This window comes from Solea senegalensis, linkage group LG17 (genome assembly GCF_019176455.1).
Source record: "Solea senegalensis isolate Sse05_10M linkage group LG17, IFAPA_SoseM_1, whole genome shotgun sequence".
Classification (NCBI taxonomy): domain Eukaryota; kingdom Metazoa; phylum Chordata; class Actinopteri; order Pleuronectiformes; family Soleidae; genus Solea; species Solea senegalensis.
This window is the reverse complement of record NC_058037.1, coordinates 13,463,146-13,490,607: the sequence shown is the minus strand read 5'-3', so window position 1 is coordinate 13,490,607 and position 27,462 is coordinate 13,463,146. Positions and strand designations below refer to the sequence as shown.

Below are 27,462 nucleotides of genomic sequence, written 5' to 3'. Positions count from 1 at the left end.
GATGTTCTACGCTGCCGTAATGGTGGTGGTGAGAGTCTGCCTAATACACACACACACACACACACACAGAGCTCTCTTATTCTTCTCCCTCTTCTCTTCTTTCTCTTTATCCCCATCCCTCCATTTTCCTGTATGTTTGACCAGAGGTGTTCTCCGACTATTCCCAACCTTCCTTGGCATGTTGTTGCCTAATTACTGTCTCTAAACAAGGGACTCTTTCCCCCAGCAGTCCTGAATTTAGTGTCTGCTGCTCATTCGTGGATGGATAATTGTTTTTCTGCTTCCTCGCTGACTTTTCCCTCTTCAGCTCAGGACAGATTTAGTCAGGTGTTCTGAAGAAGGCATCACGGGATAATGCCGAATAAGCCCCAGGGTAAGTTTTCCCTTTTCTTTTTTTCTTTTGTCATTTTAATTGAAGAGCAGCCCAGCGTACAGTATGAACAAGGCAGCTTTCCAAGAAACACAAACAAAGTCTTATTTTCTCCTCCGATCGGCGCCATCACGTTGTAAAAGTCTTCGAAAAAGGTTTTGTGTCGTCTTATTGGCTAATCAAGTGAAATTTTGATATTCAATGAAATATTTGACCCATATAAAATAATCATGTATAATGCCGGAGCCATAAAGAGCTGCTTAACGTAGTGGAACTCGGCCGCACGCTTTATCACGCATTTAACAACTTTAGCCTGGTGTTTTCTTTTGAGGAACAAGCCGGGCTTGAGCTCGTCGGGGCGGAAGTAAAGCTTTATAGCTCTTTGGCGACCATGTCCTGCGTGCAACCTTTTTTTCCCAGTCTCTTCGCAAGAGTCCGGAGAAGAAGATAGCATAAGTAATAAAACGGCATCCAGAAATAATCTCTGCTGTTGAATAAGTTATCCTCATGTGTCGCATGTTTGCGTTGAATGTGTGGATGAGGCCTGGCCTGGCCTCCACACACACATTGGGAGGAGATTCCACGCTGAGAACCACCACACATCCCCTCCATCTGCGGGATAAAGAGGGACTTCCCTGCGTTTGCCGTCACGTTTACAGCTCCTTCCATCTGCCGGGCCTCCACTTATTATGGTGATGGATGGCGAGGGAGAAGGAGAGAGCGATGGCCCCGGCCTCCTTGTCACCTATCCATGAACAGCAGGCAGCTCGAGCGACGGCGAGGTAATTACACCGTCATTATAATACGCACTTTTGCACAAGCAGACACGGTCGCACACTACATAAACACAAACCTCCACACGCCAGATGGGGTCTTCAGAGTCTTCAGCCTGATGGCACACCGCCCTCCTTCTCTCCATACATCTCACTCACTCACTCGCTTACGCTCTCTTTTCACCAACAAGGGAATTCCAGCCTTCCAGGAAAGCTTGCCAGCTGTGGACCATGGTTACGCGTGCATGCGTGTGTGTCCCTGCTGGTTCTCACATTCACAGGCCGGTTTAGAATTGGACTCGATCCATCACTGACAGGCCGGCAGACGCTGACGCTGTCCCGGTGCCAACGTCTTCACGCGTTGTAGACGTATCGGTAGACGATGACGAGGCTGGATCAGTAGTTCACGAGACGATAAGATCGCTTCGAATCACCATTTACAAGTTCATTTCCAAGCGTGACTGAGTAGCAGTTGTAAATCTCAATGAGTGACATCTAATGGTGGTTCTGCAAAATTGGAATAAGCAGGAGGCCTCCTCCGCTCACTCCTCCCCTTTTCCAGGGAACTTCTGTGGCTGGTGACACATCTTGTATGTTGCGTCCTGGGGTTTTTTGGTTTGTATTTTTTTAGCTTCATCAGGCTGAAATAAGTGCAACCATACATACTTTTAAAATGTTTTTATTTAACCTATATTTAACCGGGAAAATCCCATAGAGATTAAGAACCTCATTTTCAAAGGGAGTCCCCCAGCAGCAAGTACAAACACTCAACATAGTTCCACAGATTTACTCAGGTAAGAAAGAAAACAGATTACATTTACAAGTACAGTAGATTATGAAAATCAGGTGCATGCATTTTTTACTCAGAAATGTGTGAAAATATCAATCACTGTCCACCTCATGTTTCAGCGAGTGTAGCACTCTGTGCCGTACTATAAATTGGCTGTGCCGGGTTTTGCAGAAACAAAATAAGAGTCAAAAGTCGGAGAGAGTTGAGACTTCAGATAAGGCCGGAGGGTCTCTTTTTATGTCCTTGGCACACACGAACCTCCTGTTGCTAATTGGAAGACAATGGCAGAGGGAATTGGCTGCTATATAAAGTGTAAAAACTGTGTCACCTCTATTGGTCAGGTCACTGGACACAGACACGCCGCAGCTATCGAGATGAGCCAGTCAAGCTGGAAGAGTTGCCCCATTTCTTGCCACTGCTCCTGCAGCACTCAGGCACGTGTGTGTGGTGTGTGTGTGTGTGTGTGTGCGTGCGCGTGTGTGTGTGTGTGTGTCGGTGAATTATGTATATTGATAGATTCCCAACAGAAGCTGGAGGATGGGTGTGTTTTTTTTTCCACAAGAATAAACAAGAGAAATTATACACCATAGAAGCGTGCAGTTGCTCTATAAATAGCAGTGGAGAGGTTGTTGTTTTTTTTTTTTTGCTCGGGGATGTAGTTGCATTTTTTACAGGTCAGACTATGTGACGAAGATATAACGTGCGTATAATGTTTCTGCATTCAAAAAAAATGACAATAATGACTTTGATTAAAACCATTTACATCACTTTTCTCTAAGATGGAAAAATGTATTTCTATATAAAACCTGCCCCCACACTACACCACGATATCTGACGTACATTTTGTGTGGATTTCCAATGTTTTAATCCTGAGAAAGCACAGATGTAGACGATCCAGTCGAGACGCAGGACCACACACACTTGGCTTTTAATCAACAGACATGGAGTTGATAGCTGTTGTGTGTGTGATGTTTTGTGCTGAGAAACATACAAAAAAAAGAACCCTGTTATGGCTGAGAAGACGCAATCTTGTACTGTACTTTACGGGTTCTAAAAAACAGTATGCGACATCCATGTTGCGGTCAACTCGCTCTCATTGGTTATTACAGGGTTCTGCTCACGCCCCCCAATCGCTGTTTAGTCGTAAATATCAACCGTGACAGCTCCATGTTTAGCAGTGGCGGAAACAGCGGTTGCCCTGCATCAACCAATAGATTAGCAAGTTTGCTTGTTAAATGTTTGTCTTGTCTTCTCCTTCAGTAATTCTCGATGCAGCGCCACCTCAGGCGAGGAGGGGAATACATTATTCAAAACGTTTGGTGTGAAAGCAAACTCTGGACCGGCTGAACGTTGCATCCCCCAATTGAACTGAGTCGAGCGGACTATTAGGTGTGAAAACGAACTATGTCAATGTTTCTTTGGTAGCTTATTTTCTGTCTTGAGCTTAACCCTATTTCTTCCAAGTCTTCTAACCCTGTGTCCCACCTACTCTTTTTACTTATATATAATATGATATATATTTACTGTACTTAAGTATCAAAAGTAATTTTCTGATGTAATATGTCCTTTTAGTTTTAGAAGTAAAATTAAAAAGCTGAGGCGTTAGAATTGGGCCATGGTTGGGTGGTCTTTCAACTGGAAGGCTGTGGGTTCAATTCCCAGCTCTGCTGGGCCATATGTGTCCTTGAGCAAGACACTTAAGCCCATGTTGCAGCGTGTGAATGGGTATGAAAGACGTGCAAATGGCCAGACTGTAGTGTAAAGCAGCTCATCAAGACTAGAAAAACAGACCATAATACCAACTCTTCTTCTTCTGATTCTCGTTGGTAGTAACAAGTAACAAAGATAGGAAATGTAGTTTGAAATTTAAATAACAATGTAAAGTAGTGATACATGAATGTTGTACTTACGTACAATAACAGAGTATTTGTACTTTGTTACATTGCAATACAATACTGTCCATACACAGATATACTGTGTGCAGTATGTGTAAATACTGCAGTGTATATTTTGATTTCTTTTATTCATGTTTCTAGTGTGTGTTGTATGTGTTTACACGCTCTTTCACACCTTTGTTTGTGTATAACCGGTGTGAACGTGAACATGTTGACTCTTCAATGGCAGACGGACAGCTGATTCTCTATGTGTGTGTGTGTGTGTGAGAGAGATTTTAAACGGCCCCCGCATCCTAACCTAACCCTCTCATCCGTAGGTGATCACTCGGTTTTCTACTCATCTTGTCTGGGCTGTTTTAATTTTTTCTCTCCCCCCTGTATAGCAGCCCTCCTCCATCTCTTCCTCCTCCTCCTCCCTCCTCCTCCCTCCTCCTCCTCTCCTCCTCCTCCCCTCCCTCTCCCTCTAAGTTCGATGCGCTCGGCTCTGGGCCCTGCCGTGAGTTCTCGGTGCGGGCGACAGCGCTGCTGAACATGGCGTCAGACGGGATGATTTTAACGAACCACGATCACCAAATCCGGGTCGGAGTCTTGACAGGTAAAGGCAGAAAAATTCCGCATCATTTCCCGCTGCTTTCGCGCACGTTTCCCATGGATTAATTTGCGCCGGCTGTGCGCACGGATCTTCTTCATACATGTCGGCTGGATTTTGCGTGTCGGCGGCGGCATCAGCAGCAGCATCCCTCGGTCTCTCTCCGGTTTTTTTTTGCAGCCTCTTGCTGATTTAAAGCCTCCCTCCTCCTCCTCCGCCTCCTCTTCCTCTTCCTCCTGTCATACCGGTATTCATTAATGTACATGCTTATAAACGCTTATAGCTGTGGATGTGGGCTCTGCCTCTGCATCAGTGTGTGTGTGTCCTCTTCATGTAGCCTAGTTTCCTTGTCGAGTCTGAAGAAGAAGAAGAAGGAGAAGGAGAGGAAAAAGGAGGAGAAGAGCTCAGTTTATGTGGATTGAATAATTCATGTCCTTATATCTGCGTGATCTGTCACAGCTGAAAATTACAGCTGATCGTGTGTTGCTGCTAAAGATGCTCGGGCTCCAGATTAAATTATTGACAGCCAGCTGACCACAGCAGGCTTTTTTCTGTTCCTCTCCTCTCCTCTCTCTCCCTCCTTCTCTGAAGTGTCGCTCACGACAGTTGCTGAAGGTGGATGATGTTGGTGTTTGGTGCTGGAGATGATAAGCGCATCCTCGGCCTGTATCCAGAGCGCAGGGGTGATGGGATGTGATGTGATGTGATGTTGGGGGGAGAGGAAAAATCAGTGAAAATGTGTTGCAGAGGTTCTGGATTTTGTGAATGACAGTGGAGCTGTCATGACACATGTTAACGGCTGAGGCTCAGGCTTTCTGTGTGTGTGTGTGTGTGTCTGTGGTGGTGGTGGTGGTGTGTGTGTAGGGGGACGGAAGAGGCGGGGTATGTTGGGCTCAAACACACGCGTGAAGCCTGCTGTCATGACATTCCTCCAAACGCAGCGCCGTGACTGTCTCAGGATCGTGTGCCCTTTGCATGTGATGATGTCCTTCCTGTTGGCCTTGTGTTTAAATACATATGTGTGTGGTTTTTACACACCTGTGTGTGTCTGTGTGTATGTGTGTGTGTGTAGCTGAGTGCTTTGTCATGTTTCAGCCATCACGCGGGCTAATCCAGCGTTGTCTGTCATCGTGATAGAAAAGTGCAAGAAACAGGCTTTTTTTCCATGATGATGATGATGATGGTGGTGGTGGTGTTGGTAGTGGGGTGGATGGATGTCCAGATGAGGATCACCCCTTCCTCATTCTCCTTTTCCTCACCCTCCCTCCTCCTCCCTCTCCTCTGTCTGTCCATCCTGCAGGCTGGGTCGATCAATATTTCATGAAAGCCGTGATCACACACACACACACACACACACACACACAGAGTGGTATTCCTCCATGTGTAAATCCACCACGGAGGAGGTGGTAAAGGCGATGTGTAGCGGTGTAGGAATGACTGTGTAAGAAAGACCCTCTCCTGAAATCTGCCAGGGAAACCCCCTCCACCACCAACAACACCAGCAGCAGCAGCAGCAGCAGCAGCACAACCACCCGTCGTTTCCTTTATGCTTCCTCCTCTTCCTCATCATCAGCATCACACCAGAGAGGAGAGGAGAGAAGAGGGGGGGTGCTGTCCATGGTGCTGAAATCCAGCATCACTCACAAATCAGTGCGGTACTGACCCTACCGCCATAAATACTGCATCAGATAGAAACACCCAGGGATATGTAGACAGAGGGAGAAAACCCATGTCACTTCTGCCTTTCTGTCGCCCCAGCTTCGGTGTTGACGTCGCCGTGTGATGTGGAGTTTGGTTCGGCTCCAGCAGTCAATCAGCGATTAATCTCTTACCAACTCTTTTAATAATAATAATCAATCTCGGGCCTTTTTAAATGTGCATATGTTCGCGTTTGTAAGTGCTCTGCTGTAAACAGGACATTCGCGGGAACTGTCTTTTTGAAGTTCAGAGAGTGGACACCGGTGGACGTTTTTAACCATTTGTGGCCCAAAGAAAATAATCAGCAGATTGAAAGATAGTTAAGATTGTGAGATTTAATGGAAGATTTGAATAAAAGACCTAATTACGACTTATATACTGACAAATAATTGACAAGAAATTTTAAAGTCAAGCTTCTGGGGAAAATACTACCATCATATTATTACCTGCTGCATATTGCACTGTATATATTATAATAGAGGCGGGAATCACAGGGTACCTCATAATACGATACGCGATACACGGTCCACGATACCGATAATAACTCGATACAACCATTTTGTGATAATCAGTATATAGCAAGACAATCATATAGCAATACGTCACGATATCTGTCTAAGGATTTCTCTATTTATTCACAACATAGAGAACCAAGTGGATAAAGTGTATGTATTGAACGTAGATGGAGCATCTCTTAACGTAGCTTTCTCCACCATTATCCCATTATGTAAACTCCCTCTTCTTCAGCCAGGCAACTTCCGCCCTAAGTTTACCCTCATTCATTTGAGCAGCGCCACCGTGAGGAGACAAGAAGTAGTGATGTCCTGCAAGTGAAACCATCAGGGACTGTTTAGGGACCAAATCGATATTTTGACCCACCACTAATATTTAAACTTTTAATATTTAAATTTTAAGTTTGACAGCTGTGTGTGTGTACGGATGTGTTTAATTTGCAAAGCTCGATGATTCATTTTTGCTAATTGCGTTGTTTCAAATCAAGATTTTGATTTGAAAATGATTAACGCTTGAGCCTTAATTTGATGTTTGATGGGCAAATAAACATCGTGCTTATTGGTTTTTGTTTACGCAAGGTATTTTTGACATAAAATCATGTAAATCAGAGTATTTCAGTGCTCGTTTTTAACCCTTTACACAGCACGTCAGAGTTCATTTCTCTACGTAGTATGCCCAAACTGTATCCCAGTCAAGTGACAGATTGCCAGTTTGATCTCACTTTGCAGTGTTGACAATTCACGCGTACGTACGCCGATGTTGAGACACACGGAGACACAACTGACAGGCTTATTCGTCTTTTTGATGCATTTGTGTGCGTGTGTGTACATGGAATTTGGAGGCCTCACGCTGTCAGGGAAACTAATCATCAGAGAAGTGGGAAAACACAGGGAGGGGAAAACATGCGATGTGGCATGAAGTAGCCATGTTTTACCTGACCTTTAGACTTTTAGAAATCTATTAACGGCAGAATTGTTCACAGCTCTAAGGAACGCTGTGAGATTCCCCTCATTAGTGGGGGAAATATTTGTGAGATGATGCATTTTGACGGCCAAATCTCCCCTGCTGTGCTGCCACCGGGAAGCAAAAGTTCCAAATAGTGAGGTTTCTTACATCACAGACCTTGTCGCTACACCTCAGTCCTGAGCTGTTCGACTGCTGTGGTGTGGAGGCCTGTGTGAGCGGAATGCTAATGGAGTCTGAAGCAGTGCTCAATCTCCCTCCCTGCCAGGGTCAGAGGTCACTTGTCCACTCTTGCATTTAGTCAGTGTGGAGCAGATGAGACCCTCCTCCATCACTTAGCCCTCACGTCCCTCTGGACAGGTGACAGAGCCCAGGGGACGGCACGGTTTCGACCCTGGACACACAGAGCAGGAGGGGTGAGGCTGGTGTGTCCACATGTGACTGTGTGTGTGTAGGTATGTCAGTTAGCGTGTATATTTTGTGGAATGCGTGAATAAAAGGGGGGTAAGAAAATATCAATACACCAAAATACTGCAGTATTTCATGGCGTGATACATTATCTATTGTTTGAACTTTACACTTTTGTCGCCTTGACCCACGTTTCCAGTTTCCTCTGGCGCTCAAGATTTAGCTTGTAAGAATGTGTTTATGTAGTTGTTGGACTTAAGAAACTTAATTGCCCTTTGGAGATTAGTAATGTTTCCTATATCTGAACCTCTGTATCGATCGAGAAATATTCTTGACTTTCTCCTTTTTCGCTTTAAAATACACCATTTTAGCTAGTTTAATCGAGCTAATGCCGTAGTCCGACTAAGACAGGCAGCCGGACTACTTGTTGGAAAACTTTGCCTCCTTCTACAATAAGACTAAAATCTGACTTTTAACATGTATGTAAACACAGACTGACTGCTATAACGTATAAATAACACTGATTTGGCTAAAAAGAACATTAGCTTGGCTTGCTAGCAAAGTCAGTTTGTCACATAATGATGCTTAGTTACAAATAAGCTTTTGTAATGTGATGGACAAGTGGAGCTGAATACCAGTTTTTTGTGACATACTAGTCATTCTTAAAATATGGATGTATCACCGATAATGATTGTATTTACCTAAGAATTTGTTTGCAGTATTGGATGTCTGCTGTGTCATTATGTCATAATTTCAAGATAATTCAAGATATCTTTAATTATCTTCATTTGAAGACATCTAAATTGCCTTGAATGAATGAAGTTTCAGATAGTCGGAATGAATTTGTAGAAGACTGAAGACTTCTCACGCTGTGCTCGGTCTATTGTGACGTGTGTTTTGTGTTTGTTTTTTCCGTCATTTTTCTCCTTTTTTTCCCCGCGTGTCGATGACAGTTGTGCGTGTTGAGTGTGTTTTGATGCATGAGTGCTCGGTGTCCAGTTTCCTGCTGTCAGTGTTTCTTCCTGTTTAGTTGTAATTGTCCTGAGTTGCTCTCCCTGGGTTTGCCTCAGGCTCTGGGCACTCAGCTACACACTCACTCACTCATTTTGGCTAAATATGCGTGCAAAATATCACTTGATGCATATTTTGTGTATATGCAGAAATACTGTCACAAATTGAACTATGACGGTCACAGGACCATTCATACTTTCAGACATTTCTATTTAATTTCTTGTAGCGATGCTAGCGCTACTTTATGATTGAATATTCATAATTCATATGAACACATCACAGGGTTGTGAATTGCCTAAAAGTCTGCAGTTCTAGAGGAAACTCTAGACTTGTGTGCTGACTGTTTAACTGTGTACATTAGAACACATATCGCTGAAATGTACCTCATAAAGTGTGCTGTGTGGCCTCCTTCAAGGTTTGATGTGTTGTGCAATCAGAGATGTACCTTAGTTGGAACCAGTGGTTATTTGAGTTACTGTTGCCTTTCTATGATGTCAAGCCAGTCTGGTTATTTGAACCATTCTCTCTAAATAAATCCACATTTCCACCGAGGGGAAGTTGCGGTTTGGTGTTTATTTGCGTTTCCATTAGGAATAGTGCCAAAATAACCAGCTCCAACCATTCCACAGTCAGCCGATTGGGCGCAATCACTCCCTTGCATTCAGTGTAAATGTCCCACGGAAGTCGAGGCAAACGCCTGCAAAAATTGTTGCCTGTTGTGTCACATTCGACGTCGCTGTTTGTTGTTGTCGCGCTACACGGCCCTCGGCCACAGCCCACACCCCACTTACCAAGTAAAGGTACTGATTTCAGTCAAAGCACAAGCCTCACCCAGGGGTTTACCATTCCAAACTCTACCATAATGTAAAAAATTAACCATACCATGATGAGAACGCAGCATAATAGACGTTTGTTCCCCCTCCTCTCCAACACCTGGTTGCAATAAGGCACGTTTTTTTTAGCCATATTTCATGGGCTATTCTTGGCATTTTCAGTCAAACTCAAGTAGTTTGAGAACATTTTCATGTACTTGTACTGTGAAACTGTGCTTCCGCGTTGCCTCTATCAGTTGGGATGCAAAAGGAAAGTCCGGAGAAATTCCAGGTGAAGCGACACCAAATCACTGCTTTACTGATAAACTCAGAGAGTCGAGGACATTCATTCATATTTAAAAGTTACACACTGCGGCTTTAAATCACCTTACTTTCCCGTTCCGATGGTCACTTTGAAGTGCTTTGTGTGTGTCACGTGTGTGTGTGACTCTAATTTTTTTTATTTATTTGTTTTTGCCTTTGTGTGCACTAATACTGAGCTCTGGCTGGAAAACACAGCTTAGCAAATCCCACTAGCCCCCAAATATAGCTACTGTATGCATACCTCCCATGATCATACACTGAGAGAGAAATAGAGGCTAGCAACCCCCGTAGAGAGAGAGCGAGAGAGAGAGAGAGAGAGAGAGAGAGAGCCCTGCATAACTCTCTCTCTCTCGCTCTCTCTCTCTCATTCACTGGCTTTTAATCTGTATAAAGCCGGTGTGTATGTGTGGGACCCTGCGGTATTATTACACGGCAGTGCTCCATGCATGAGCCACAGAAGCTCTTGGATGTGAGGCTTGATTCACACCCCACAGAAAGCCCCATTGATGCTGGCTGCTAAGAACATGTGGGTTAACTCTTCAGCCCTTCCTCAAAGAGATGTGGACACACTCTCAGCACTGAGCTTCCAATGAGGAGCTTGGGGAAGCTCCACTCTGTGACAGACAGCACACACGTTTTTTTTTTCTCCTCTGCATCTTTCCCTATTTTCTCCCTCCCTGTCTGTCTGTCTGTCTGTCTGTCCCCCCCCCTTTTTTCTCGATCTGCAGTGATTGTTACCACTAAGAGAAATTCAGGGATTTTGTGTGGGTGGAGCTCAGAAACTTACATGTCTATTTGGACATGTAAAACAACTATTTTTTAGATTGGTCTTTCAATTCCTGTGTTAAGTAACAAGAACACTGTGACTCTCTCTCTGTAGAATTGGTAGGAGCTTGTATTGGTAGGGATTAGCTAAAATCACTAGGAATATTTTTAGGAAAAGGACATGAGGTGAGGGTTGCTGATGTCTTTCACATCGTTGGAGCATCATGTTTTTGAAAGTGCTGCTTGTAGCCATTTGGTAAATCTATCAGCACAACTGTCTTTAAACAACTACGTTGTTTGCTCTTTTTTTTTTACCCATAAAAGGACCAAAGAATGCCCCGTAACTAAAGTGTAAAGTACACTTTGCCCATTTTTTTCAAAATAACTTTCAATATCTGGCAGTTGTTTACAATTTACTGCATGTTAAAATACTGATTTCACAAAGTTTATTTAGAAAAAACACTGCAGTTGTACACGAACAACAGATTTTGCGTGTTAAATTTGAAATGTGAACAGCACAAAACGTCATTTTTTATCTCAATTTGCAAAAACTTCTTCCCACTCTCTCCTCTCTGGTAACAAAGTCACTGATTCTCCAGCTTCCTGAAACAGTGCGAGGTGAAATTACCGTAATAACCACCATGTTGTGACGTGCAACTTCTCAGCTTTCAGAAACCGTTGTAGTTTTTCCCGATCGCACAAACTGTTGCATAACTACGGTGATGCAAAGTGTGCTTGTGCAAACGTGTCATCAGCGATACGCTCGGTGTTAAAGGGCCGATCACTTTATCTTACATTATACACACGTTTGTCCTCTGCTGTCCTGCGTTGTGTGTGTGTGTGTGTGTGAGAACATTTGGGTTTGCAAGCATGGACGCGTGCTGATGTGTGGCTACAGTTGCGGATGATAATAATCGTTTAATCTGCTTTTCCACATGAATTAATCTCTGGAGTGTGTCCCGAGCTCACCTCGGCAGCTCCGGAGCCAAAGAGGTTCGCGAAAACAGAAACACGGAGTCAAGTCAGCGAGAGGCGGCACTGCGTGCCAGAGCACCTTGACCGAAACTCGGAGCCACCGTCGTCTGTCTCCGAGCAGCATGGGTGGCTGCCAGGTTATGGGGCAATCTTGTCTCAGCATCTGTGCCTCAATAGACTCTCTACGATGCCAGTCAAGTGTTTCACAATTAAAAGAAACCAGACTGTGAAAATGAATGGCACTGAAGTTTTTTTTTGGTATGTGTAGTGTACTTTCTTTTGTCTCAGTTTACCAAACCCACTTTGTCTGCTTCTGTTCTCTTTGAGGAAATGACTACATTTCATACACTTTGTTTACATTTTGGTGAACACAGGAGTTTATGCTGAAGTGCAAAGTTGCACTGATTGCTGCATTGTACTCTGATCTACAGGATATAGGCCTACAATGGTCTAGAAATCAGATTCTATATATATATCTATATATATATATATCTACATCATACATATCAAACACAAGGCAAAAATTGTTGGTGTGAAGCCTGGATGCGGCACTATGTCGCTATAGCTACAACTTATTATATGGTCGCTTTAATTGTTGAAATAAAATGTGTTATCAAAGCCAACAAATGTACAGCACATTAAAGTAAAAAAAAAGAAAGTAATTAAATCAGCCATTGTTATGAATATCATGACAAAAAGAACTAGCCTTAACATTTATCAGAGCGCAGGCTGAAGGTCTCCTGAGGACAATTCCACCGCTTGGATGGGGTTTGCGTCATTGTTTGGACTCTTGAAATATCTGAGCTCTTTTCGTATGTACGTGGTCAGATGAGGATTTGTCTGTGGTGTGGGTGGGGCTCGCTGTGTAGAAGTGAAAACACGGACTCTCTGTTCTTTGTCTGTTCTGTTTGCATCTCTCTCACACACACACAGCTGTCACCGTGGACAGCAGTGAGGCAGGTGGACCATGTGACCAGAATAGACAATAGGAGATGTGGGGACACGAGCACAGAATGAGAATTAAGTCTTCACTGCAAAGGAATGATTTTCAGCGGTGAGTTCGGAGGGGATGGAGAGGCGCACACACACACCTCTGACTCTCTCCCATGGAAGTAGTGCTCCTGCACTGTAAATAGTCTTTAATTGGGATGCAAGTTAGAACAAGAGGCAGACAGTGTTTGGTGGATGTAGATGAGACTCTCCCCTGCTCTCGCGAGGCCCTTGTCACCTCTCCAGAGAAGAGCTCCATCAGGGATGCCTGGAAAACTATTCCCAGACTGGATGCGTAGGTGTAGGAGAGTTTGGTCCCGCTCCCACTAGTGTTTTTTTTTGTTGTTTTTTTTTTTTTAAAGCAAGTGTTACAGTCTGTCATTCATGTGAGGCGAAAATCACACGAGGTTAGCTTAGCCGAAAATAAATAAAAAAAGGAGGAAGTTTGCTCTCCATATTTTTGGAAATAAACAAAACAAGTGAGACATGAAGTTGTCTCTTGTTGTATTAGTGAGGAATACGGTGGTAAAGGAAAACATAGTGAAGTACAGTACTTCCAAAAAAACATATTTAAGTGAAAGTAAAGTTACACATTTTAAGTACACAAAAAAACCGTAAGATGAGTAAATTTAATTCATTACTTTCCACCTCTGTATAAAAAGCTTGATTCTAAGGCCACAAAAATCAAATTATTATGGGATTATACACTGATACACATACTTATGGGTTGTATATTCAATTTCAACCAACAATTATACACACTGGGCCTTTAATCTTGTTGTACAGATTTGTGTATTGTGCAAAGCCACTGTGTGCAACTTTGGTTTATATCGCGGCTGTTGTACGACAGTCATATGTACAACAATGAAATATGAAGATAGAACATGTATTTTGTGTTGTTTTTTTGTTTTTTTTTTTAATTACAACATCAAACCTTTAATTTACACCCGCAGAAGCAACATGCTGTGTTTATACCCAGGAGAGACACAGTCACTCAGGTCAGTCCTGCGCGGTACCGTGCGCAAAGGAGTGGAGCTGCTGAGTGATTGCGATGGAGATGGAGATAAAAGATATGTGCAGTAGCTTTTTAACTGATGAGTCACTCTTGGTAGTCGGCCGCCTCTGGATACCTTGTCCTGGCTTGAGGTGTTAATTAGCGCTGTAGGGACGACGCGAGCAGAGGATGCAGGAGTAGCAGGAAGCGGGGAAAAGGCAAGCGGGAATAATCACTGATTCATCAATGTCCTCATCAGTCCTCATCTAATAGGTGTCTGAATCGTAGACCTCTCATGTTTCATTCAGGCGAGTAGGTCAGCTCACCGCTATCTAGCATCTATCACTGCTCATTGAGAGCAGTCGCTACAGTAACAACACACACACACACACACACACACAGCATTACAGGGTTAACTATTTTTAAATGAACCTGACCATGTTTTTATGCTGTGTCATGAAACAGAGGCATTAGTTTGGCTGGTTACTTATTCCGTCTTACTTGGGGAGTATCAGTGTTTTCCCCACACAAAGGCTTCCTTTTGCTGTTTTGCCTGGTTACTATGGAGATGAAACATACCTGCAGGTATTATTAGACGCACAGTTCTTTCTTTGTGAATAAATGACACGTCAACTTTTGTTTTTCCTGTGAGGAGATTGTGAGGAGATTGGACCCCCATCTTTACAGTGGAGTGGATCCTGGATATATGACTAAACAGAAGAGATTCCTCCTGGTTGTCAGTTTTTAGCGACTAATAGTTGCAGTTTGATGTTTGGGTCATTTTACTCTTTCAGATCAGCAACATGGCAAAGCCAGGTGGACAAGTTAATCATTCACAAATCTCAAACAGATAAAAATAGAGAATAATAAATGAAAGTCAGCTTATTAGTCATTGGGTTAAGGTCAAGACTGAGGAAAATTACTTAGATGACGTCACTCCAAGAGGTTTTGGCCTGAGCTCGGAGTGCAATTTTTAATAGAAAGCGAGGGCTACACATTTTGGGCATGGAGTTTGACAGATGTGAGCTCTTAGCAGCAGGAATTAAATTAAGGAAAATGATGGAAGAGCAAAACTCATTACTGGTATATATACTTAAAAAATAAACTTTTAAATCAGAATGTATCCATTTTATTTTCTCAGCGTTTAATGGCTTTTGCGTAGGTCGTAAATTGTCGCCGAGCTGGACGTCTCTGGGTTTTGGCGGCCTTTTTAAAAACAGCCCATGATTAGGAAAGACTTTATGAATCAGAATCCTGGAGCCCCCATGTGCTCCATAGCAACAGTGACCCCCCCCCCAGTAAAAACACACGCCACGATGAGTGTGTGTACATGTGCGTGTAACAGCCAATAGAAAAGCCCGAAACGGATTCATTCACAAGGACAGGGATGAGCGTCTGTATCGAGTAGGTGGAAAGAGGTGTAGCTCTGTGTGACTTCTGGCTGTCACCTTTGGCAACGACCCTCTCGCTGCTGCTGCTTGACATGCTGCCAGGCTGTCCATTGACTTGTCACTTGTTCTGGGGCCTCGTCCCTCCCGCCCTCCTTCCTGAGGCCACAGGACCAGCCGTGTAGAGCTGTGAGTGATTTGTGTAACACGTGCCTCTGGGTAGTTTCTGTCATCTCTTTTTTAAATAGTAGATGCAAAGGTGACACAGCAGTGAGAGAGTGTCCAAAATCATCATTATTGTGCGTATTTGATTCAGTTTTGTGATATATTAAGTGTTGCCACTTCCATGATAATTTATAAAGATTGCACTTCAAAATGTCTTATTCATGTACAACTGCAGTGTTTTGTATAGAATAACTTAATATCTGGCAGTTATTTAGAATTTACTGCATGTTAAAATAGTGTATTAACAGTTTAAAATGAAGGAAAACTAAAGTTTTATTAAGAAAAAAACAAACACCAGATTTTGTGTGTTAAATTTGAAATTTGAACAGTATACATCATATTTAAAATAACATTTCTTTAAGTCTTTGTCTCAGTGTCCAATAACAGGCCAAAAAAATTGCTTGTCGCTTATTTACAGGTTCTTCCAACTCTCTCCTCTCTGGTGACAAAGACGCTGATTCTCCCGCTTCCTGCAACAGCGCGAGTGAAATTACCGTAATAACCGTGCGTTGGCTTTGACGTGCAACTTCTCAGCTTTCAGAAACCGTTGGAAATATTACAATAAAGCAAAGTGTGCTTGTGCTAATGTTTCGCCTGCTCAGTTTTAACGTATTAAACTGTTAATACACTCTTTTAACATGCAGTCATTTGTAAATAACTACCAGGTATTGAACGCTTTAAGTATTCTGGGAAAAAAATTGGCAAAAGCACTCACTCACAGGACATTTTCTGGCCCTTTTATGCATAAAATAAGCCAAAAAAAAAAGGCCCAGGCGATTTTAAAACCTTAAAAATCATGCTTTCCCTGGTTTGTCCGTTCAAGCTGCTGTGGAAACATGGCGGCACAAGATGGCGGCCTAAAGGACACACAAACTACCACAACCGAATCATTTATGTTTCAAATAGATTCCACATTTATACGAACACACCTATGCGTAGTATATTCCATTTCCACAAATAAACCCTACCCGGATGTTACACGGCGAACCTTTAAAAAAGTTTGCGTGTCGGGACTTCAGAGACAACAGTTATGCATTAGGTGCTTTATCGCCTTTTTATACCAAAACGTCTTCCTTTTCCACCTCGCTTGCTATTTCTGTCCTCGTCCCCTCACCTCTCTCGGTCCACCTTTCCCATTTGTTTACCTCCGCTGTCTGTCTGCACTCAACACACTCCATCTCCCCAGGTGAGGTAGCAAGCAGTGTGAGGAGACCATGTATGTGTGAATAATGGAGGAGGCCAGCTTCTCCCTAACGAGGTGTGTTTGATGGCTGAACTCAGCCCACTGTGTGCGCGCGTGTGCGTGTGTGCGCGTGTGTGTGTGCACGTGCGCGTGTTCCCCATATTCTCCTCCTCCATTATTCAGCCTCATGCTTTTTCACGACCCGACCGCAAAACCCTTTCAGATCATAGCACCTGGGAATCAAATGTTAATAGACACACACCCACACGTTTTACACACACACACGTCACAGCCACACATACTCAGCACACACACACACACACACAAGAATGAGTTTGATTGACATGAGTTGGCACGGCTCAACAGCTCTGTTGCCCTTCTGCATCATTAATGGACTAACAACAGGCATGACTGGTGGTTTTCTCAATCCCCGGGAATCATGACTGTTTACATTTAAAAAGAGTGAGTCAGGGAGTTTCTCACTCAATTACGTCTGTTCCGCTCCGGCGCCTTCACCTGTTGTCTCTTTTTGTTTTGTCTCCCCCTTGTTATGGCAGGAGATTTATGGAGAGAAATTAGTCTCAATACTCGCGTGACCCACTTGGGAATTCCACACATGAGTGCGCTGAAAAGCCAGACGTCCAAGTTGGCTGCCAGTGAACTAAATTCAACATGAGAGGGGAAACATCACAGGAGACTCTAAAATTAGAGCTGGAACAATCAGCGGGAAACTCGTCAGTGGCTATTTTAATTGTCAAATAATTCACCGCAGTCATTTTTCAGAAAGAAAGGAAAACTTCAAGTCGTTCCAGATGCTCATATATATAGGAATTCCCCACTGATCTTTGATGTATACAACGGCAGCTGTAAATAGTGAAGACTCTTCGTCAGTAAAAGTAAACAAACTTGTTATTAATCGGTCATTATTGGGTAATTTCATGCCCTTTAATTAATAAATACTTGGAAATAGACACCAAACAAAAGAGGACTTGACAAAGGTGACTGATCTCACATAAACCAGCTAATGTTTAAACACCTGTGAAGCACCAAAACATTATTAATAATATATCAGGCATAATTAAGGACATTGTGCAATAATTGAAATGATATTAGACGCACTGAGATCCATTTGTGACACATTTGTGCAGGGTAGATTGAGATGACTGAATGATTTGCGGTTAAAAAAAAAAGTCTGTTGCAGTTTATATTGTCGTATCTTGTGATTTTGACTTAATTTGCAATCAAATAATTTGCTTCAGTTCAATGTTAATGTGAATGGTTTTGACACGTGATGACCACGCGACACAATTCCAATGCAAGAAGGAGAGTTTAAAGATACAGTATGTAACATTTCTGTATTAACGCTTTAACACCTAAGGCCTTTTTTTTTTTGCTTAATTTAACCATAAAAGGACCAGAGAATGTCCTGTAACTGAGTACTTTTGCCCATTTTTCCACAAGAACTTCCAATATCTGGCAGTTATTTACAACGTACTGCATTCAAATGAAGAAAAACATAAAGGTTTATTAAAAACAAAAAACAAAAAAAAAACGCTGTGTCTTTTAAAACCATAGAGTTCTGCATTCATATTCAAAGTGACCGCCCGTTTTCACCCGGTCACCTTTAACTGATGCCGTCTGCCTGTTGTACCGCGACTGTGGAGCCTTTGCATTTGCTGTGGGTGAAAAGATTGAACTTTTCTTTGTTCTGCCGCGTTACCTACACGTCACAGTTGAGCCAACCCCCGAAAGCTCTGACTCCACCTCCAGGGGATTTACCTGTTAGGCTGACACGTACATGCATGTGTGTCTCAGCGGGGTAAGTGATGAGATGTGTGAAATATGGCAAGTGGCGCACTCTATTAAGCAGAGCCGTCCTCGCCTCCAGGCTTCACTTCACTTCTGCCCCACCATACAGAGAAGACGGGGAGAGAGGAACTGTCTCGAAGTGGGGCTGTGCTGAAGTGGGGGTTGAGTTTAAATGCATTTTATTACACCATAGAAGAAGAAGATGAAGAAAAGCAGGAACTCCTCTTTGCATCACCGCCATCATCGGCTAGCATGAGCTTTGGGAGGAAGTTTCTGACTGTGTGTGTGTGTGTGTACACATGTGTGCACATTGACAGTGGGAAGCTGCAAATGTAATTGCTGACACTGTCCAGAGGATTGAATGTAATGAAGGTAGCTGCTTACAGGCAGCTTCATTAGTACAGCAGGGCCCCAGGCTGTGTGTGTTCATGTGTGTGTGTGTGTGTGGGCAAGTAAAACTCAGCATCTTGGGAAATAAGGGGAGTCGAATGGTTTGCACACACACATGAACACACACACACCCACCCACTCCCACATTAACAAACACATCAAAAAGCCATGGCATCATTGGCTGTAACTTTAAATCCATTTGGAGTTCATTTCCTCGGTGCATTCACGACTTTAGGTGCATGTTCCTCAACATAGGGGCTCTTACTGCTCACTCTCAGCAACACTGCATTGTTTTTGAGGAGTGTGTGTGTGTGTGTGTGTGGAACGTTAAAAGAACCAAACGACACATTTTGTTGTTTACGTTTGTGAAGTCGCCGGACGGGAAGAACACCCACGTCGCGTTTGAATCGGCTGAACGAGCCGCAGTCTTTGGCTCGGAGCTGACTCATGACATTCAATCATATTTATTCATGAAGCCACCGTAACCTGATTCTTGTCGTGTCTTGTCTTCTACTGTGACAATGTGACTGTCGCAGTCTGTGTGCGCTGCTCCAGCTCCGTCCACCACTTTAACGTCATCTTTTTTGTGCAGAATTGAATAAGACTGAATGTTCAGGTAATCCCGGCAGAATACTCTTTGCCAGTTGGATTTTTTTGTTTGAGAGCGAGAGATCCTGTAAACCTTGTGACCTCTCACCTCACATATTGAGACTTTCAGTTGGCATTTTACACAGTTTTCATCCTGATCAGATAGACTGTTTTCCTTCCTTTTACTGGGAGAACAAAGAAATCACCAGAAATGGAGATGAAGACCAAGAAGCAGACATTTTGACCGTCTGTGACAGGATTGTAATTCAGGACAAGAAACACCACAACTCTTGTTCAGGCAAAACTATGAATGGGATTTTCCCTTTAACCTCTTTATTTCCAGTTTAACCACATCTGGAAAGCAGGTGATGCGCGTCAGACCCAGAAATATTCCTCTGAACGGACAAAATATTCAAATTTTAGCGAAATAAATGTTTGGGTAGGATGTTGCTCAGATGTTTAGATGATTCTGAGCAGCCAGTGCACCCATTTATAGATTAGCATCCTCTCCAGAGTGACAAAACAAGCATTTTAACACAAGAAAATGTATCTCTTTGTGATCAGAACCTCTTTATCCTCTGCTGAGGTGCCTTTTCGACCCTCTCACGTAGCAGGAAATCCCCTCCACTGTGAGCAGAGTGGTTCATACCCTGAGCTTAATGCTGCCTGGTGCAGTGCTGCATACTTTTTTGGGCGCTGCAGTGTTCTGCTTTGCTTAGTTCCACTAATTTCACGATAATTGTCGGACACAATGTGCTAAAGCCGCAGCTGTGCTGATCGGGCTTTTGTTTCCGCCCTTTCCAGGAAGCTGCTATGAAATGGATTTGTGCGCAGAGAAGCTGCTCACGGCGAGGTCACCCAGTAGACAAGACGCTGGCCGCGGTTGCCATGAAGTTTTAGATTAACTTTCCACCCGGCGAACAATGTGTAATTTCCGATACGGTCACAACTCCTGCTCCAGGAATCAGCTCGACAGCTGCACCTCTTCAAACAAGTCCGTCCCGGTCAGGGTTGTGGGTTCTGGATGCGCACTTGCGTCGCCCGTCAAACGATTCCCGCCGATCAGCATGAATGTGGCTCCGAGCTTGGATCAGAGGCCTGGCATTGATTGTGAATGGCCATCTGCCAGGCTAACCTTGACCCGTAAATCTGACTGGAGCTGCACCATAAACCTTGACCTCCTCTCTCTCTCCCTCCCTCTCTCTCTCTGCCTCTGATTCCTCCCTCCCGTCCTCCCCTTGAGTGAGAGATCACAGAGGAGCAGAGAGAACATTAGGCTTCATTTATGGAGACCGATCGATACCTGATCTGATTAGGCCGGCGCACATATGTTTCACTACGAACCCTAAAAGCGAACAGATAAAGAGCCCCCTGCTAATGTTAGCCAATAGCTATCCATTTCACTGCCTTTTGTCATATTGAGTGGAGTGAAATGTATGAGCGCGACTGTTCATGCAGATGCACAGAGCTCGTGCCAGGATGCAAAAAAGACGAGACTGTGCAGCCATGCTGTGGTTGTTCTGGTGCAGCCCTGGGTTTCCCTGCATCAGCAGCTTGGGGGGGATGAAGGAGGAGGAGGAGGAGGAGGAGGAGGGAAGAGCGGTGAGGAGATGTGGAGGGGAGGAAAAGCTTCTAACGGGAGGTATCAGAAATGTGCAGCTATATTGATGTCAGTGTAAGCACATTTCTATTGAAATCAATAGAGCTGCTCTTGAGCTCATTTTGGCTTCTAACAAGATGCTCACTAATGGAGCAGCTGAAGATAACACACACAGAAACGGAGCCAAGCAGGGCTGGGGGTGGGGAGGAAGGGGGGGGGTGCTTTGCCTGTGAATTGTTTAATTTATTTGTATTACAGTCAGTCAGGAATGAGCGCATTTATATATGTGTCTTTAAAACAACCCCTAGTCTTACATTTGAATGGGTTGTGATGTTAATTGCGTAGCATGTTGAACGAGACTTTGCATGTTGTCTGGTCAATGTGCTTTTTTTTGCTGGTGTTCAACAAACGCAGAACTTTTCATCCAGTACAGAACAGGAACATTGTTGTTGTTGTTGTTGTTTTTTTGTCCAGTGGCATCTCTGGCTTATCACACAGATTCTTTTTTAGTTTTTCATACACTAAATGATTTGCAAATGTCACTAAAACCTATGTCTAATCCAATTCGTGTTGGCTCGCTGCCAGAATTTACTGTTAAAACCAAAGCCTGACATTTCTGGAGGAAAGGAGGCGGACGTTAAATACGTTTGGAAATGTAATCTTTTTAAGAGTAAAAAGCATGGAAAATAGAACCATCATTCACCTCAGTAACACTGGGATAATATTTATCCTGTATGTACTCACGATGTAGGATCATCATCACCTGTGCGCTGTCCTTCTAAACTCCTCTTTGTGTCTTTTTAACTCTAATGTGTCATTTGTATTTGTTTCTTCCACAGTAAACTGCTCTGTAGCTGAGCGGCCGCACGTGCGTTACATTTAATATACACGGCGTGTAATGTGCCCAAAAAACCCACAGTGTGTGTGTGTGTGTGTGTGTGTGTTTGTGTAAACAGCTGTTGAAAATGCCACGGAGCGCTGGCTCGCTCTGGGCCCCTCTGCTATTGAAATGTCATGCTACATGGGGGAAAAAGCTGCGATACCTCATCCACCGACCACACCACCACACATCCACCCGACGTTCACTTACCACACACACACACACGCGCGTGCACGCGCTCCTGAATGGCTATATGATAATGCCACGCCGAGCCACAGACGCATTCATCATAGCCGTTGTCATTAGAAACAAGCCTCATTATACTCAGAGCCTGTGATTTATGATTAATATTCGCGAGGGGGTGTGGCGCATCGTCAAGCCTCTCCAATCCATTGATTTCATTGAACAAGAAAAAAACAGTGGGGGGGAGAAGATGAAGGGGGGAGGGGGGTGTTGCGTGTTGAGAGGAAGATGAGTAAGTGAGTGTGTGTACAAAAAAAGACGTACAACCCTATCTTTGTGAGGAGGTTTTGACCTTGTAGGGACATTTTGTCAGGGCCTCACAACTTTAAAGGGCTTTTTGGGTCGTACTTTTGTGTGAGTGGAGAAATATCTTCATCCTTTTTTTTTGATACGTGCCCACCAGTGACACTTGAAACTGCAACACTAATTCTGCACTTTTTAGACCCACTCGTAGGGGGACGGGACCTCCTTCCTAACCCATGTAAACCGTGTGCTAACAGTTACGCTAACCGAATCAAGTGTCACTACTGGGCACGCAACAAAGAAAAGAATGAAGATATTTCTCAACTCAGGGGAAACTGAGATGGGGAAGATGGGGAATTTTTCAAAAATACTAGCCCTATTCTAGTAATTCAAAGCTAAATGCAAATCGGTATTAAAAGTATTCCTTTAAGGTTCTGGTAAGGGTTTGGGTAAGGCACTTTGTTGAGATGATTAAGATTAAGGTAAGGGGCCAGATAATGCGTTATGTCTATAATGTGTCCTCACTAAGACTTAAAAAAACAAGTTTGTGTGTGTGTGTGGGCTTGTATTTGTTACTTCTTTAGGACCTTTTCTGGCATAAACACTGACCTTGTCGGGACACGTTGTCCTCATTGGGACCAAAACCTGGTCCTAATGAGTCAGAATCTCATTTCGGAGCAACTGGTTAAGTTTAGGGCTATAAGACTTGGATTGTGTTGAGGTTAAGTTTAGTGTTAAACATTAACTGGTTATGCTTAGGGATAATGCTTTGATTAGGCTGTCCTAAGGCCGTGTTTGTGTGTGTGTGTGTGCTGATGTTGTAGCTGCAGGGACATGGCGGTCATAGCGTGGGAAATGAGAGAGTCAGTGGAAGAGCAAAGCAGAAAAGGCGGGTGTAGGGTGTAATATTCAAGGTCCCTCTACACCCCCGGTTCCGTAAATCGTCTCTGGAACTTCTCTCTGTGGCTTCATTAGTAAGTGTCTTTTCAATATTTATGGCGGCGTTAATAAAACATCAATACGCAAGGCCTTTGTGGAGAGCTGCGGGCTGTAGGGGTGCTGCAGTCTCAGGTTTCTCACTGATACTGGGAGGATCAAGAGCGGTTCCAGTGAGCGCCGTGCAGCGCGAGTGAGATTTATCACTGAAGGCAGACGCTGGATCGTTTTCAGACACGTGCTACATTATGGAAAAAGAGACTTCAGATTATATGTGGATCCGGAAAACAACATTTTGCTGTTTTGATTGTGCGCAGAGTATACAGTATGTGTGTGTGTGTGTGGGTGTGTATATTACTGGCTCCTGTGCCAGGCTGCTGACTACTGTAAGTACACTGCTATTGGAGTTCAGCTTCTCATGTTTTATTTATTCCAGGAGAAAGTGACAGTAAGAGCAGGCCTCTGGAGCTTGACTGAACACTCGGGGTCAGCACAATCTTACCACAACTTACGGCACATGTGAGACTCCAACTAAGAATCAGCTCCTTATAAACTGCTTTTACAATTAATCACTTGTGTCAAACCACGTCCCAAGGTGAAGTTGTTGTTCTGACCTATCAGCAGGTCAAGATCCAGAGATATTCTATTTAAACCACTGACTAACAGTATTTGGGTGTCAGTGAGCACCTCGGACTCCAGCAGCAGAAGACAGTTTTGGGCAGTTTTAAGGTGTAAATATGGGTAACAGGTTTTAATCAGTTTCTCTAATATTTGCCCTTTTTCTCTATGGAGCTCCTTCTCGTGTAAAAACTCACCACTGACCTGGCGAACACAAGCCACGGAGTCATGTCCATGCCAATGGAAGAACAGCCAATCACCCACCAAAATTAACCAGCAACAGACCTCAAAATTCATAAAAATGATGGAAAAATTGCCTTTCCGACAACAGCATACATCAAGGAAGTGCAAATACACACAAGTAGTGCAGATACTTTCATATGTTTCCTGAAAAAGACTTTACCAAAAAATACTGGTTTAAAACCGTATTGTGTGCTAGAATTACACTTTGTAGTGTGTAGTTGCTAGCGAAAGAAAACAAGGCAGCTGTGAGGTGGGATAAGATAGAAGTGGGGCCATTACTACATGGACACCTGTGATCAGATGTCAATACTGATAAAGAAATATGAATAAAGCCTTAATCTTCCTTTCCTCGACTCTTATAATCTCCCCTTTAGACGTTGGCCCAAATGGACAATGAGAAGAAAACAAATAGTTTTTCTATCAAAGCACCTTGAGGGTTAAAATACACCTGTGGCAGTGGAAAATGAAAGGTTCCTGTTTGCTCTTCCACTCTTGGAATAGTCTTTTATGCACCCCATGTGTATTATTTATTCCTCTGCACACACACACACACACCCCCACTCCCCCATCTTACCTACTCTCTCTCTCTCACTCTCCCATACCCTCTCCGCTGACACAGTATTCCCACCACTCTCTCCTCTCCCCTTCCTCTTATTCCGTGTGGATTGCTCACCTAATCCTGTAAGGGAGGAGTTATGCTCCAGCTCACCCCCCCTCAACCCCACAGGCCTTTCCTACCACCTCTCCTTGTTCTTCTTCCTCACTTAGCCTTCTTACTCCAAACAGACATGTAGGTGTAGAAGTTGGTGGAGCTGGAGCTAGTGATGGGTCCGGCCTTGCTGCCTGGGACACAGCTATGAAGAACAGAGCCTCTTTCTCTCTCTCTCTCTCCCTCTCTCTCTCTATCTCTGTCTCTCTCTTTCTCGCTCTCTGTCTCTCTTTCTCTGCACATCTGGTGTGTTGGGGGGTGTTGTCCTTGGCTCAGTGCGGTTGCCGGATTTTGGCCTAGCTACGTTGGAGTGGGTTTAGATTTCAGAAGTGGATCGGCCCCTGGGCTCCACTGGTATATTAACAAATGGTTAGAGTAACTATAAGCTGCAGTATTTTGTATTTATTTAGTTGTTAATTTGGGGGCCGATTCCTTTCCGGAGCAGGTGTCGCACTCAATTCCATTGTGTAACCTAACCCTTAATTTAGATCTGACTTTAAATAAATGAAAATCAAGCTGTCGGTTGGCTCCTTTTCTCATGGATATAAATAGCCTTTTTTTCCAAATCTTATCTAGAAAAGTGTTGTAGTGGGGAGATGCTTTGAAACACAGCCCGGCGATTAGGATCCCATTATTCCGCTCCACACCCCCTCCATTCTCCTGACTGCTTACAGTAAGCCTGAGGATCTGTGTGTGTGTGTGTTTGTGTGTAGCTCTGCACATGTGTATGCATTCATCAGCCTCACAGTGTGATTGAGATAGTGGCTAATGGTGAGATATCATGTGCATGGTGTTGTGGGTTTTGAGAATTTTGTATGGTGCTTGTGAGTGTGTGTGTTGCTTTTGGGTGTGTCTTTGATGACAGATGCTGTTGCTTCTGTTGCTACCCCCACTGCTCCATTCTGAATTAACAAGGTTGCTAAGATACAGTGGGTTTATATTAGATTAGGTTATCTTCTGTTATCTCTGTTACTATATTTTACCCTGCAGTGTGAAGACTTTTTAATTTGGAATTTACTCTCACTTTGGCACTTGTGCACCATTGCTTCCCCTGGTTCCTGTCCTTTTTGTGGCTAGGATGAGGGGGTCTGAAGCACTGAAAGCCCCCCTAGTCAAATGTCTACCACACTCTATTACAATCTGAAGGCGTATCCATACCTCTATTCGCCATTAAGCCCATTTAATTCTAGTCCTGGGGCCTAGTGATTCCATGTAACACAGAACAAGCCAGGAAACAGTGATATGCATTTGGTGGATGCTTATTGGTGTACAGAAATGTTGTCCCTCCCACCAGCAGATGTCAACCCAATCCAGAGTTTGACCTCCATAGTAGCTTCTCCAGGGCTGGAGGGGCATTGGCTCTGCTGTTAGTAGATGAAGAATAGGAAACGATAAAAGATGCCAAGTGAACTGCTAATGAAGGCGATGCTCCGCTTTCCTTCTGCTGGTGCATTTGAAAATGTTCCTTCACATGTGGATGTGGTATCGTGCTATAATGATAAGTATGTTGCGATGATTGGACTTTGTTGCATTGTGATTATAAGTTAAGTTTCTTTGGAACATGTAGGACAACTTGAACAGAACAATGTGATGATGCTCTTGAAGGTGTCTTTGGTGCTTTGACACAGTGCATGTTAAAAGTCTGATTTTAGTCGGACTCTGACAGTGATTCGGTTTTCTTAATGTCATGTAAACACATTAGTCTGACTAAAATCAAGCTAGTCTTAGTCGGACTAACGTACCTGGATAATGCAACTAAAGTGATGTAGACGCTTAGTCGGACACGAGTCGGACTTGGCGTTCTGCACATTCACCAAGATTTCCTTCCCGGGGTTTGACCAGGAAGTAGAAGGAGACGACGTATAAACTATTGTCCTTTGCTTTCATCGGACTACGGCCTTCGCTCGATTAAACTGTGCACGTAAACGTACTGAGTGAGCGAAATGTCCAAGGTGAGGACATCTGCTTCTGACTAGGACAACTTATGATGTCCACACACTGTGGTTGGTTTTGGAATTAGGAATGATGGATCTGGTGAGTCTGTGGAGACTGGGTGGCGATGGAGACCACATGAAAGCAAAACACAAGGGAACTAAGGCAGAAAGAGACAACACAGTGATTGTCTAACAAGGTAAGTGCATTGCAGTGCTATATGAGCAGATGAGATCAGCTGATGAACACCTGCCCTGGCGCATGACAGCTAACAAGTGACAGAGTGCAGAATGTGTGGAAGGAGATGAAAGCCAGAAGTGTGAAAATGAAATTACAATCAAAGCATGCAACAACAGAGTTGTCTTCTTGAACTTATGACTGACTTGTATACAGGATAGATACTTTACTAATCTCTCACAGGAAATGACAGTTAACGTAACAAAAAAATCATTAAAATACTAGAATTAGAATTGAGATACTTCAAGTGATGTTGAAGATTTTGCAAACATTCTTCTGCCAGCACTAATCATCAGTCAATGTCCAAGTGAGCTGTTTTTTTATATACAGTATATGTATATTTGTGAACGACAAACTCCAAATATTGT

The 27,462-nt window shown here is 43.6% G+C and overlaps 1 protein-coding gene across 12 annotated transcripts in view; it reads left to right on the top strand.

Annotated features, from left to right (window-relative positions):
- The first annotated feature begins 1,106 nt into the window (after nt 1–1,106).
- The window catches only part of gphnb (gephyrin b), an 89,589-nt gene continuing 63,233 nt past the window's right edge, over nt 1,107–27,462 (top strand). For 8 of the 12 annotated variants that reach the window (XM_044049025.1, XM_044049024.1, XM_044049018.1 and 5 more), the window contains exon 1: nt 4,296–4,423. In XM_044049025.1, coding sequence (XP_043904960.1) covers nt 4,360–4,423 — 64 coding nt within the window. In that variant the 5' untranslated portion in view covers nt 4,296–4,359. Of the gene's footprint in view, nt 1,153–4,295; nt 4,424–27,462 lie in introns of those variants that run through there. The other 4 variants (XM_044049026.1, XM_044049020.1, XM_044049019.1 and 1 more) reach the window with 2 other exon arrangements.